At 49.4% G+C, this 14,323-nt stretch overlaps 3 protein-coding genes across 3 annotated transcripts in view; 2 read left to right on the forward strand and 1 right to left on the reverse strand.

The window, feature by feature from the left end:
• sostdc1a (sclerostin domain containing 1a) overlaps positions 1-14,323 on the reverse strand; it is a 441,057-nt gene that overhangs the window by 73,618 nt on the left and 353,116 nt on the right. The window lies entirely within an intron of this gene.
• Positions 1,448-3,804, forward strand: LOC112136602 (retinol dehydrogenase 13). Its single transcript, XM_024258416.2, has 7 exons — positions 1,448-1,665; positions 1,838-1,972; positions 2,367-2,558; positions 2,621-2,782; positions 2,869-2,988; positions 3,085-3,289; positions 3,436-3,804. The coding sequence occupies exons 1-7, from the start codon at positions 1,548-1,550 to the stop codon at positions 3,572-3,574; spliced, it is 1,071 nt and encodes a 356-aa protein (XP_024114184.2). The 5' UTR covers positions 1,448-1,547; the 3' UTR covers positions 3,575-3,804.
• On the forward strand, positions 6,996-14,100 carry plekho1b (pleckstrin homology domain containing, family O member 1b). Its single transcript, XM_024258401.2, has 6 exons — positions 6,996-7,263; positions 7,669-7,815; positions 10,149-10,289; positions 10,765-10,869; positions 12,479-12,577; positions 12,683-14,100. The coding sequence occupies exons 1-6, from the start codon at positions 7,237-7,239 to the stop codon at positions 13,346-13,348; spliced, it is 1,185 nt and encodes a 394-aa protein (XP_024114169.1). The 5' UTR covers positions 6,996-7,236; the 3' UTR covers positions 13,349-14,100.

Consider the following 14,323-nt stretch of genomic DNA (forward strand, 5'->3'; position numbering starts at 1 on the left):
GGACGAAGCTGCAGGACCGTCTTCCCTGTGCGTGGACCGATCGCTTCAGTGGAGGAGAGGCTGGTCCGCATTGGAGAGTTCTCTAAAAAGCTCCTATAAGGAAGAGATCTGGAGATCTCCAGTGGTGGATCCTACATGGTGCTCTAGCTTCTAACTCTTTTATCTCTGTTCTTAACCCCACTGTCTCTGACCGTTGCCCTTTTTGTGACTTGAAGGAGACGATTTTTCATGTTTTTAGTGAGTGTGAGAGGCTTTCAGACCTCTTCACTCTTTTAACGTCTGTGTTTGCTCTTCTTGATGTGGTTTTTACGAGACGTTGTTTTATTTATGGATTTGGATACAGGAAGGACACCAAAGAGAAGTGGCTGCTGTTGAATTTTCTTCTTGGTGAAGCCAAACTTGCAGTTCACGTCAGCAGGAAACAGAAGATCGCAGGTGAACAGACTGCTGATGCGGTTTTAGTTCTACGCAAGAATATCTGCTCCAGGCTGAAGTTGGACTTTTCATTCTTCAGACTGACTAATCGTTTATCCTGTTTTAAAAAATTGTGGTGTTTTAAGGATGTTCTTTGCTCTGTTTGTGATGGTGAGCTGTGTTTTGCTACTTTTCTGAGTGTTTGAATCCGTGTATCCCTCTTTTAAATGATCTGTAATTAAACTGATGTTTTAAAAATCAAAAAAAATCTTCACGTTCTTCATGTTCCTCATGTTCTTCACGTTCCCTCATGTTCTTCACGTTCCCTCATGTTCCTTATGTTCTTCATGTATCTCATGTTCGTCATGTTGCTCGTGTTCTTCATGTTCCCTCATGTTCTTCATTTAAAGGATGGATGGATGATGATGGATGGATGATGGATGGATGGATAGAAGCAGCTTCTGTTTTCATTTGGTCTTCTGTATGATCAGATACGTTGCTGGAGCCTTTCCTACCTAGAGTCAGGACTCACTTGTTCACCAGCCCGTAGAATGACCCCCCACACACACACACACCTAAAGGATAATTCCATCCATCCTCTAAACTCTCTAAACTCTCTTACCAATAATCTCTTTCTGGGTCAGGGCTGCTGGAGCCTATCCTAGTTACTATTGGACAAAGGTGCGTTCCAATTGGGCAGAAGTCTGTTGCAGGGCCACACCCACTCACACATACATTCACCATAAAGACCATCTTGTCCCAGTTGAATCTCTCCATTGTTTCTGGACTGTGGGAAGAAGCTAACCCACACCGGAACCAGAACTCCACACATAAAGAGCCTCATTGGGATTTGATCCAGCACTTTCTTGTGGTGAGACAACAGTGCTAACCACTGCACCACAGTCAAGTCCTGCTAACACACTAATTACTCCCATGCAAATCAAAGGGATTGACAGTAATCCAGAGTCTGCTGTGGAGCGGATGGAAGTCAAGTGTGAAGGTATCAGAGGGGTCCTGCTCTCTGACTGCAGCTAATCCCAGAACAACTCTGCTGCATAATCTGCTCTAATCCAGTAATCTGTCCCTCCCCCACCGTGCCAGGCTCAGACCTCAGTCAGTTTTGACCTGCAGGGATGAAAGCTGCGGCTCTGGAAGAGTTCCTCGTTCTGCCATGGCCTGAGAGTGAAAACTGGAGGGTCTGGGTTGGTCTTCTGCTGAAGTGTGGAGCTGCGCTTGGGCTCTCTCTGATCTGTAGGTTCTGACCAAAACCTTTGATCTCATCAGAGTTAGATGATCTGGAGACCATGGCGATGTGTGGATGGAGATCCTGATCCAGACTATCACTGAAATGGATCACAGCTTTAGAAACAGTCCGGACAAACGTCAGGACCCGTCTGAATCCAGTAACGCTTTTGTGCTGCAGGCGGGGTCACACTCAGAAGGTGGATTGGGGGAGGAGTCTGTCGCTGCACGATCCACCTGGATGGAAAGACGGTTCTGGTGACCGGGGCGAACAGCGGCATTGGGAAGGAGACCTGCAGGGATCTGGCACGCAGAGGTTAGTCCTTTCCTCAGGAGTCTGCAGCTCTTCAGGTTCAGTCCTGGTCCACAGAGTCTCCTGCATTCATACGGTTGAGCTCCAGTCCCAGCCGTGCATGGAGGTGACCCAGTCAAACTCTAGCTGATACTTTATGACCTCCCACACAAGCTGGGGCTCCTTCCCTCCCAGACGGGGGACCTTCCAACAGACCGAGTATCTTTTCCAGATTGGTAATCGATTGCGTATCATTTACAGATCAAGTAAACATTACAGATTGCTTATCATGAACAGATCGGTATTTGTTGCTGAAGGTTTATCTTTTCCAGATCGGGTAGTTCTTATCTCTCCAGACCTTCAGGGTTGAGCCATAATCCTCCTCAGACTGCTGAGTGGTGTTTGTTGTGCTGAGCAGGGGCCCGGGTGGTCATGGCGTGCCGGGACCTGACCCGAGCAGTGCAAGCAGCCGAAGAGATCAGGGAGTCCACAGGAAATGGGAACGTGGTCGTCAGGCACCTTGACCTGGCCTCGGTCTATTCTGTCAGGACATTTGCCAAAGAGTTTCTGGACACCGAGGACAGACTGGACATCCTCATCAACAATGCAGGTGAGAACACCTGCGAGCACACCTGTCTGCCCTCCTCAAACTAACTGTGCAGCTGTACGCAGGAGTCATGATGTGTCCAAAATGGCTGACGGAGGACGGCTTCGAAACGCAGCTGGCTGTCAATCACCTGGGTCACTTTCTGCTGACCAATCTGCTGCTGGCAAAGATGAAAAGCTCCGCCCCCAGTCGCGTGGTCAATGTGTCCTCCATTGCCCACCGGGGGGGTAAGACTCATTCGTCATTGCCGGGGTGTCCCGGTCCAGGTTCTGGTGCTGATTCTGAAGTTAAAGGCCACCTCCCCTTTTCTCAGGTCGCATTGACTTTGATGACCTGTTCTTCAGCCGGCGGCCGTACAGCGCTCTGGAGAGCTACAGGCAGAGCAAGCTGGCCAACGTTCTGTTCACTCGGGAGCTGGCGCGCCGGCTCAAAGGTAGGAACCAAAGCAGCAGAATCCAGAGTCCCGGTTCCTCCAGAAACACCTGAACACAGACCCGAGCTCCACCTGCTGTCCTCAACTATCCTCCAGGCTTAGGTGTGTCGGCCTTCTGTCTCCATCCGGGGGTCATCCGCACCGAGCTGGGTCGCCATGTAGAGAGCTGGTTCCCCCTGCTGGGGGCGCTGCTGAGGCTCCCCGCCCTGCTGCTCATGAAGACCCCATGGCAGGGCTGCCAGACCACCGTGTTCTGCGCAGTGACTCCGGGTCTGGAGGATCGGTCCGGATGCTATTTCAGGTATTTCAGACCCCCCCCCCCTCCCCCTGGTGTGGGGGGGTCAGGATATGTTTGAGTGGAGAATCTTCATACCAACCCAGTCCTGAAACACCTGAGGCTGTCAGCTTCAGGTGTTTCCTCTCTGGTCATCGACTGTGTGTCTGCAGCGACTGTGAGGAGAAGGAGGCGGCTCCAGAGGGGCGGGACGATGAGGCGGCGAGGAGGCTGTGGGACCACAGCGCCCGACTGGTCAGACTAGAAGACGCTTGCTGTAAAGGAACCACGGCGGGACTCGGGAGCAGATGACGTCACACCGATGACGTCACGCCAATGATGTCATCGGTGTGACGTCACATCAATGACGTTTTGGACAGAAGATGGAAGCAGCTCAGCTTAACACACAGATCTAGAGGTTCCTGGAACATCCCATGGTTCTCCTGATGATCCAGCTGAAGGTTCTGGAGGTGAAGTTCTTCTGACCGCTCATAGAATCCTCCCGTTCTTCAGAGTCTCTGTTTAAATGAATTTAAAGTATCACAACAAACTATAAATACATGAAATAAACTGGAATTCAGGTTCATTGATTTTGTGAAGCACCGTTCATGTACAGAAACAGCTCTAGAGCTGCCCGCTCTACTGAGCACGCTCCATCACCTGTCAGGTACTTCCTGTGACATCACAGGCTTCTCTTACTGATGACGGTTTCTAAAACCTGGAAGACACTTTGGACAGGTGAGTCCACTTCACACTCCTCCTGAGTTTGGGCCCTCCTCTTTCCTGATTTTAGCTCCGCCTCTGCTGTTGATAATGTTGCTCTGGATGAACGGATGAAAAACTCCTTATTCATCAAACATGAATGTTTCCTTTTCCTCTGAAAAAGAAATCCTTTAGGAAGAGGAGGTCTGAATGACCTGAACTGTAAACCAACAGAACCGACCAGCAGGGGAACCGATAGTGGTTGATCGGCCCACTTCACAAACCCGCGGGGGGGGGCTAACAATGTTCAATAAAGATTCAGACGAGACTCAACACAAAACAAATAGGATGAAAAAAATCACAACAACAAAGTAATTTGTACCTGACTAAAAAACAGACTAACTGACTAGAGTGAACAGAACCGCCCAGCTGACCCACTGGGGAAGCTTTTTCTTCATCATCACTCGTCCCTCAGCTCCATCTGAATGAACTCTTAGATACATAGTTGTAGAAGCTAATCTTTCTTTAACAGTTCTGGTATCTCCTGTCCGTCCTGGGATAGGATCTCTCCCTCATGTGGGAATCCCTAAGGTTTCTTCTTTTTTAGGAGTTTTTCCTTACCGGGAGGGAGGGTCTAAGGGCAGGGATAACCAGTTTATGTAGTCTGTTTAGTTTTTAACTATTGTTCATATTTTACGACTAATTTTCTGCATCTGTAAATTACCTGCATGAAGCCCAATGAGGCAAATTTCCTTTGTGATTTTGGGCTATAGAAATAAAACTGAATTGAATTTATAGACAGTGGGTCAAACCATTCTGGACACACGGCAGGGGAACAAACTAACCAAACAATCTAACGAATGAATCTGTGACTACAAACAGGAGAGGCAAGCAAACGTTTAAATAATAGAAAAGTAGTCTTCAAAAATGAACCAAATCATTTCCTTAAGGAAACAAAAACAAAGTCCATGAGGAGAGTTGCTGATCCCTTCCCAGTGGAATGTCCCAGTCTCCTCTGCTGGTTGCTGTGATGGATTCACCCGAGGTGGAAACTCAGAAAAACACTCAGGACTTCAAACCCAGAGCGCCTACAGGTCCGGAGAAGAACTCTGTGGCCTGCAGCTGCTCAGGCCCAGGAACCCGATCCAGTCCAGGGACCCACATAAGAGTCAGATTTAGAACCAAGATGGGAAGACTGGAGGAGGTGGAGAATTGAAACGTGAGGGAAGTGGCGTGAGAATCATGATGTGGGACTTTAGTGATCAAAATAATCAAAAACTGTTTCTAAATCAACATTATGAAACCCAAAGATCTCTAATGTTTGCAGAACCCCTCCGGAACCACCAGAACGCTCTTTTCACAGAGCAGAGCTGGACCTCCTGTGTACACCTGAACACCCTGAAGGGGTGGAGCCTCTCAGCAACTGCTTCCTGTCTGCAGTAGAGGGCCCCCTGCAGTCCAGGTCCGAAAGTCTCATTTCTCCATCAAGGCCCGGTTCTGGTCTTCTCTGTCACATCCTTCAGGGTTTGAGAGGCTGGTTTTCGGTTCCTCCTGGTCTGGTTCACCTGTGGGTTCTTGGGTTTTCCTGTGGTTTTGTGGCGTATCAGGTCAAGTTCTGGTACCTCCAGAAGAACCCTATCAGTATCATGAATGAATGAAGGAAATGGTTTATTTCAAGCAATCAAGTCACATAACATCACTTAGTGAATCACAAGTAGATCGCTTGACAGGGAGTGGAAGGAAGCGAACTTATATAATCCACCCGACTCGACCATTTTCTCTACATGAATTATCAATATCCGGTTCAGGACTTAATATCAAATATTAATAGATTCAGGCTATTAAGGATCATTAATATCATTGATGTAATCAAGTTTCAAAGCATCCACCACAAATCATTTATATTAATCAGTGAAGAAAATTAATCCCATAGTGATTGTAAACTTTTCAGTAATCATTACTGCATATTACATAAACAATAATCTAATATTCTCTTTGAAAAACGACACTTTGTGCATGAATTATGATAATACGAAAAGTAATAATTAAATCATCTTCATTTGCTGATGCAGTAAAAATCGAAATATTCTAATTAAAAAAAGACATTTAGTACAGATTATATTCATCAAAAAATGATTATAATAACAAAAAACAGTAAATTGAAGAGTAAAAGATCAGTAATTTGACCAGAAATCAGTGTTACGTCACATCTTAGGAACAAGTTTAAGACCACGTAATCGTTCTTCGTTGTTATGACTGAGACTGTGAAGGTCTCATCTCAAGGGAAATGTGCTCGTTCTTCAGCTCAGAATCGGGTTCACATCCGGCGGGTTTTGAGTTCACATTTCACATTTTGCTTGTGTAATCCCACAGTTCTCAAGGTCTTTCAAATCAACGGTTGTACTGTGGTCATTTGGACAGCAGGTTATGGAGACCCACCAGAACATCTGCTGAATGGAACCCTGCAACATCCATACTTTACATGAGAAAATCTCCAGAACATCCGGACTTCAGATAATGAGAAGTTCTCCAGAAAATCCGGATTTAAGATTAGAAGTTTTCAGAACATCCAAACTTTAGAAGAGAAGTTCTCCAGAACATCCGGACCTTAGATAATAAAAAGTTCTCCAGAACCTCTGAACTTTAGATTAGGAGAAGTTCTCCAGAACCTCTGGACTTTAGAATGGAAGTTCTCCAGAACCTCTGAACTTTAGATTAGGAGAAGTTCTCCAGAACCTCTGGACTTTAGAAGAGAAGTTCTCCAGACCATCTAGACTTTAGATAATGAGAAGTTCTCCAGAACCTCCTAACTTTAGGTAGTGAGATTTTCTTCAGAACCTCCGCACCTAAGATAATGAGAAGTTCTCCAGAACATCCAGACTTTATAAAGAGAAGTTCTCCAGAACCTTTTTCAGGAACCTCACCCAGAGAGGAGATGAAGGACAAACCCCGGTACTCCTGCAGGAGGCGCTATGGAGCTACCGGGAAGCCGCCGAGCCAGAGGGGAGTCCGGAGGGGAGGGGAGGAGGAGAAACCGGACACCCGGGAGGAGCCGCTCCCTCCCGGCCGGGTCACTCCAGTGGAGCCGGGCGGACGCAGCGGCGGCGGCACGCGGGACGCACACGCGCGCTGACCAGCCGAGGAGCGGCGGAGGCTCCGGTGGAGGTTCCGGTGGAGGTTCCGGTCTCCGCAGCGGTCCCTTTGATCTGCCGCGGCGGGAACCGACTTACCGGGAAAGTGCGACAAGTCCCGCCCGGAGTCCCGGCGGCGCCATGAAGAAGACCTCGACCGGGAGAAGGGTGAGGACAACCGAACCAGAACCTGCCTTCGGTCCCGCATCGGTTCTGTCACAGATGATTGGTCGAACAAAAGCTCGGAAGAATAACGGCAGCTCTTATTCTGAAGGGACGAGCTGCCGCTTCCGGTTTTCACAGTAAAACTACTTTGTTTGGATGGAGAAGTGAGTCCAAAAGCAAACGAACCTGCGGTTCGAACCGAGGTTCGGGTGGACAGGAGCTGACTGCAGGAACTGATCCACCAGCAGAACCGCGAATGTTCGCCTGCTGATGTTCTCCGTCAGATTCCGCTTCAGTAGAACTCTCCCGGTTCTGCTGTGAGGCCTGTGTGACCCGGTTCTGTGCTGCTGCTCAGTGGAGAACCTTCAGAGCATCTTGAACTCACCTGTTCCCGTCCTCTCCCGTCAGGCTCCGCCGGACTCTGCATCCCAGAGTTCTCCTCTGGAGAAAGTGGGCTGGATCAGGAAGTTCTGCGGGAAGGGGATCTTCAGGGAGATCTGGAAGAACCGATTCCTGATCCTGCGCGGAGAGCAGCTGCTCATCAGCCAGAAGGAGGTGAGGAGGGGGTGCAGGTGAGCGGGAGCCGGCCATTGGTTGCCATGGAAACAGACTCCAGGGATGACAGCGGTCCGGGTCGGACGTCACAGACGGATCCCCGGTTCTGCTCTGGAGTCGGGTTCCTCTGAGAAAAATGTGTCATTCTGGCTTCAGTGGGTGGAACGCTTCCTCCACTTTCTGTGTCGAGCAGGCAGAGTCCGGTTTCATTCTGAACCGCAGAGATCCAGTTTCACCGGCGCAGAAGGCAGCAGAACCTCCTCACAGAACTCCTCAGAAATTCTCCTGTTTTCCACCCGGTGTCTGCTGCAGAAACGGATCGGTGTAAATCCCGGAGTTTAGTCAAATACTTGGTGTAGTACTAGCCGCTGTGTGCATTGTTGTACCGGACCAGAAGCGGGCCAAATGGTTCTAGATAGTCCTCTGGTGATTCCGTACCAGAACTTTGTCTTTGAGTGTCTCGCTCTCATGAACTGAAACTTTTAAAGGACATCAGCCGAGGCTGTTTTTTCTGGAGAACATCTTTCTGTCGGATCAGAACCAGCAACATCCTTGGCGTCAGACTCGGATCTTTGTCCTCCTCGGTCTGTGTTTCTCAGCTGGTTTCTATGCCGGCAGAAACCCTGGTCTTTGTGAACAGAACCAGCGGCCCGGACTGAGACAACAGATGGGTCGGTGAACGTTGCAACTCTTGTGTTTCCTGAAGGCTCTGACCCGGTTTACGGCTGCAGCCAGGACCGGAACAGAAAGTACACCTGAGTTTCAATCCTATGTGTGCTGTCTCCATGACAACCACAAAGCCCCGCCCCCATGACCAAAGACGACAGCGTCGTCCTAAAGAATTTAATTAACAAAACACACATTTGTTTTCCAAATCATCAGCTTTGGTTCTGCAGGATTCTTGTTGTTCAGCTGCAGCTCGGATGAAGTTGGACTTTTGGATCAAACATCGTTTGACGAGAACCAGACTTTAGGGTCCAAGCCGGACTGGACCTGGACGGGTCCAGTGAGGCGGTCCTTCACCTGGACGGGTCCAGTGGGGCGGTCCTGGACCTGGGTGGTTCCACTGAGGCGGTCCTTCACCTGGACGGGTCCAGTGAGGTGGTCCTTCACCTGGACGGGTCCAGTGGGGCGGTCCTGGACCTGGACGGGTCCAGTGGGGCGGTCCTTCACCTGGACGGTTCCACTGAGGCGGTCGTGGACCTGGACGGGTCCAGTGGGGCGGTCCTTCACCTGGACGGGTCCTGTGGGGCGGTCCTGGACCAGATTCTGGCGTGTGATCCTCATTAGAGAAGGAGAAAACAATGTGGACAAAGACTCAGTTTTGATGAGAATAAAAGTCGATGTTTTAAAAGAGTTTGAATCAACTCTGTGATGTTCTAGTTTTAGTGCAACAATGAGGATCTAAGAGAGAAAAACGTCTTTCTAGAAACTCCGCGTTCATAATCCTGAAGAAATGACTCGGAAAATTCACACGAATGTCAAAACAACAATCTTCCAAGATTTCCGGAATCCAGAATCGTGTTTTTGCATTTTAACAAAGTTACATTTATTTGTAGAACACCCAGAAAGTCAAACGGAATCATCATTTATTCCAGATTCAACAGTTTGGAGGGCCGCATGTGGCCCCCGGGCCAGAGTCTGCCCAGGCAGCAGGATCTCAACCTGCAACCTTCGGCCCAGCGGTCGACCGCTCCACCTCTGTGTCGAGCTCCTCAGGGAGGGGGGCGGTCATGATCTGTGACAGCAGCCGGAGACTCAAACAGGAACTCCCTCCAGAGCAGCTGAGGCTCCGCCCCCGTCCTGCCTCTCAGGAAGTGTCAGTTTAAAGGTGTTGAATAATGGAGGCTGTCTCCATGGCGATGAACCAGGTGAGGTTAAATGTCTGCGTGTCAGCAGCAGTGACCCCCCCTCCAGTTCACAGAGAGTTTCTCAAATGTCCTCCCCCTCCCCCGATGCTTACCGCCTCTGAAACCGCCCTGAGGTGGAGGTCGTGGGTTCGATTCCGCTCTCTGACTCACTAAGTGGCGTCCCGCTGCGTTTAGCACCGGATCCGGATTTAAGTTCAAAGGGAAACTCTGTCTTTGATCTTATTTTTCATCATGATTAAAGACGTTTTCAGTTTATATACATTAATATTTATAAACGGTTTCAGTCATTTTGTGATCCTAAATACAACCCCCCCCCCCCCCACAACAAACATCAACTTTGTTGTGAAAAGATGGTTCTGACACTGGAAGGTTCTGAACCTGTTTCTGTTCTGAGATCTCCAGACTGAGACCGTCTTCCTCACAGACCCGAGAACGACGTCATGACGTCTCACCTGTCTGCAGGTGAGGGACCTGTCCCGGGCCGACGAGGTTCTGGACCTGTCTGACTACGACAGATGTGAGGAGATCAGGAAGAACAAGAGCCGCAGTAAGAAGAACCACAGCAAGTTCCGGCTGCAGCGCTACTCCTCCCCAGGAAACACGGTACGGATCAGAACCAGAGAGCACACCTGGACCGAGGTCCTTCCACACCAGAGGGCGGCATTCTGTGGTGGACACACCTGCCTGACCTCCATGATGGAGGTGTGTCATCAACAGAACCTGTCCTGGTCTGTGGAGGAGATTATTCTGGGATAGATTACCCAGGAAAGTTTAGCCGATAAGTCTGCGGTTCTGGTGAAACACCTGCAGTCCACAAAGACGGTTCGACTCTAAAGGAACCGGTTCAGAGACGGTAGAGAACCATCCAAACGGCGCCTTTGATCAGTAAGAACCAGGAAGACAGTGGTGCTGGATCGGTTCTGGCTCTGGCAGGTTTCTTCCGCTTTCTCCGCCCCTTCAGTGGCGTCTGCAGGTCGCAGGTGTTGAGCAGAAATGCGAGCGTGTCTTTGATGGTTACTCTTCTGCATTCACGTTTGTTGGTGCTCAATCCGTACTGGATGTTCTGTTGGTCCTGCAGGTTCCTAACCTGCTGTTCCTGGCGGTCAGTCCAGAGGAGAAGGAATCCTGGATCAACGTCCTGAACACGGCCATCAGCAGAGCCAAGAACCGGATTCTGGATGAGGTGAGGGGGTGTGGCTTAGACAGCTGCTTGCAGGTCTTCATGAACACTTCTGAACCGTTCTTGTTGATCCGGTTCCTTTTGGTTAAAAGGGATCATAGCAACTTCAAACCTGAAGGAGGGTTTGTTCTGATCGACCATCAGTTTCCTTCAGTCTGGATCTGATCTATAGCTCTTTGGTTTAGGTGGATCAGGTTCCGGAACCAGATTTACGTAGTTGGATCTGGTCTTCTGGGTACTGAGATTACCGGAAAATTTAGCTGTTTGTAATGTTTCATGAACAAGCTGGCTGACAGATCTTTGGTCTGGTGAAGGTTTATGTTGACAGATCTTTGGTCTGCCAAAGGTTTATGTTGACAGATCTTTGGTCTGCCGAAAGTTTATGTTGACAAATCTTTGGTCTGGTGAAGGTTTATGTTGAAAGATCTTTGGTCTGGTGAAGGTTTATGTTGACACGTCTTTGGTCTGGTGAAGGTTTATGTTGACAGATCTTTGGTCTGGTGAAGGTTTATGTTGACAAATCTTTGGTCTGCCTAAGGTTTATGTTGACAGATCTTTGGTCTGCAAAGGTTTATTTTGACAGATCTTTGGTCTGGTGAAGGTTTATGTTGACAGATCTTTGGTCTTGTGAGGTTTATGCTGACAGATCATTGGTCTGGTAAAGGTTTATTTTGACAGATCTTTGGTCTGGTGAAGGTTTATGTTGACAGATCTTTTGTCTGGTGAAGGTTTATTTTGACAAATCTTTGGTCTGCCAAAGGTTTATGTTGAAAGATCTTTGGTCTGCCAAAGGTTTATGTTGACAGATCTTTGTTCTGGTGAGGGTTTATTTTGACAGATCTTTGGTCTGAAGGTTTATGTTGACAGATCTTTGTTCTGGTGAAGGTTTATGTTGACAGATCTTTGGTCTGGTAAAGGTTTATTTTGACAGATCTTTGTTCTGGTGTAGGTTTCTGTTGACAGATCTTTGGTTTGAAGGTTTATGTTGACAGATCTTTGGTTTACCAACGGTTTATGTTGACAGATCTTTGGTCTGGTGAAGGTTTATGCTGACAGATCTTTTGTCTGGTGAAGGTTTATTTTGACAGATCTTTGGTCTGAAGGTTTATGTTGACAGATCTTTGGTCTGGTAAAGGTTTATTTTGACAGATCTTTGTTCTGGTGAAGGTTTATGTTGACAGATATTTGGTCTGAAGGTTTATGTTGACAGATCTTTGGTCTGGTGAGGTTTATGGTGACAGATCTTTGGTCTGAAGGTTTATTTTGACAGATCTTTGTTCTGGCGAGTCTTTATTTTGGCAGATCTTTGATCTAGTATAGTAGTTGATTCTCAGCCCTGTATCTTTTCTGCTAGAATCTTCATTTCTGCGCAGACATTTCCTGAAGTTCTGGCCGCAGATGGTGCTTCAGAACCTCGGATCATTTACCTGGTGGATGTTTTTCTTAAAGACCGTCTGCAGCTAGATTTGTTGTTTTGTTGAAGATAAGAGTCATTAAGAAAAAAAAAAAATTAAAGTCCAAAAGTTCTTTGAGATGTTCATTCTAGAACCTCAGTGGACACTGGACTGACCCGGTCCAAACTAACAGGTTCTTCTCCTTCTTCACGTTCCAGGTGACAGTGGAAGAGTCTCAGTTGTGTCACCTGACCCGAGATCGAGTGAAGATTCCCCACAACCGCCGACTGCCGACCAGAGGCCACCTGCTGGCAGTGGTCAGTATGACGGTCTGCACGAGACCAGGTTCTGTTAAGGATCCAGGTCTTCCTCAGATGATGGTGAGGTTCTGGATGACCTCTCACTGTGTCCGTGTTTATTAGGCCTCCACCTCGTCCTCCGATGGGATGCTGACTCTGGATCTGGTTCAGGAGAACCCCGCCCCCTCACAGGGTCTGGACCGCGCCGATGGGTTCCATGAGGAGGCGGACAAACCCGTCTTCTGCGGTTCTCCAGACTCCCCCAGCTCCAAAACTGACAGCCTGCTGTCAGCCCAAATCGCTGTGTCTTCTGGGAAGTCTCCGAGCCTTCCTGAGGAGAAGATAGGCTCCACCCACAACCCTGATCCCGGGAAGCGTCTCTCAGAGGTTGAGAAGAACTGCAGCGCCTCCACAGACCAGATCCAGACTCCATCACAGACCAGAACTGCAACGACTAAGGGCGGGGCGACCCCCCCACCCAGAGCGAAGGAGCCGGTCGGCCGCCTGCAGGAGCTCATCGAACAGAAGCTGGACCGGACGGGGCACCTGCTGACGGAGGTGCGGCAGGATGGGGGGCGGGGGGGCGGAGCGGGGCAGGAGTCGGCTGAAGAACTGCGAGCTGAAGCCCAGCGGCTCCTGCAGGAGGCGGCAGCGGCGTGGAGCCAGGCCCGAGAGGTTCTGGAGGAGATCAAGGAGCTGAGGAGCCTTTACCAGCAGCTGGACCCGCCCCCCCCACAGACCCGCCCCCACAGTGCCAAGCTGACCTCAAACCGCATGAGCCTGATGTGAAGGACAGGGTTCTGAGTGGTTCTGGACCAAACCAGAGCCAGCAGAACTCCCGACACCAGAACCCCCAGCTGGAGGGCCTTTTGCATCTATGCTGATCTCCTGACAGGTGATGGGTCAGCTTTAAAGCTCCGCCTCCAAAGCTGTCAGCTGTTCTCATATCTGTCTCACCTGAGGAGGCGGCCAAGTTCTGGGACCGAGGCCGTCACCCCCCAGAACCAACCGAGTCTGTGCGGACCAGAGCAAAGCTCTAAGAGCCCACACCCGGTCTGGTTCTGCTGGACCTGGTTCTGCTGGATCTCGTTCTGCTCCACACCTCAGCCCAGTTTTTATTCCACCTTTCTGGCCACATCTTTCGGACTGTCCAGAACTGGATCCCTGACCGGGTCCAGTCAGGACAGCAGGTTAAACTCTCGATGGTGAAGAGCAGTCGTCATAGTAACGGCCCATCACACAAACTGCACTGGAGAAGGGGCGGGGCCACAAGTTTTATTGATCCACTTTTTGCAGTTGTGTGCCAAACCCTCAGAAGAACCGGTTCTGACCGCTCCACTTTTAGTTTATTTTGAGTGTGAGATGTGCTGCCCCCTGCTGGAGCGGACCGGACCGGGTCCAGTCACCAAACAGGATAGTTCTAGAAACCGACTCTCCCGCTTAAAGCTAATGTGTGCTGTAGACATGCAGAGGATGATGGGAAATGTAGTCCATGTGGGGCAGCAGTTATGTGCTGAAATAAAAGCTGCAAACTGAAACCAGCACAGCTTCAGCCTGAAGGACACATGAGCGTGCATGTGAGCGTGTGCACGATGGCTATCTGCGTCAGATCCATTGACTGTAAAAATACTGGACTTCTGGAGCCATGAGGTCCCCCATTGGAAATGCATTACTTCATCTCCTCGTGAAAGTAGGCCGCCGCTTTCACCGTCACTTCCTGAAACGGATACCGCCATTTGCAAACAATCTTCAGCGATTGGTCTG

This window comes from Oryzias melastigma, linkage group LG16 (assembly GCF_002922805.2).
Source record: "Oryzias melastigma strain HK-1 linkage group LG16, ASM292280v2, whole genome shotgun sequence".
In the NCBI taxonomy this organism is placed as follows: Eukaryota; Metazoa; Chordata; class Actinopteri; order Beloniformes; family Adrianichthyidae; genus Oryzias; species Oryzias melastigma.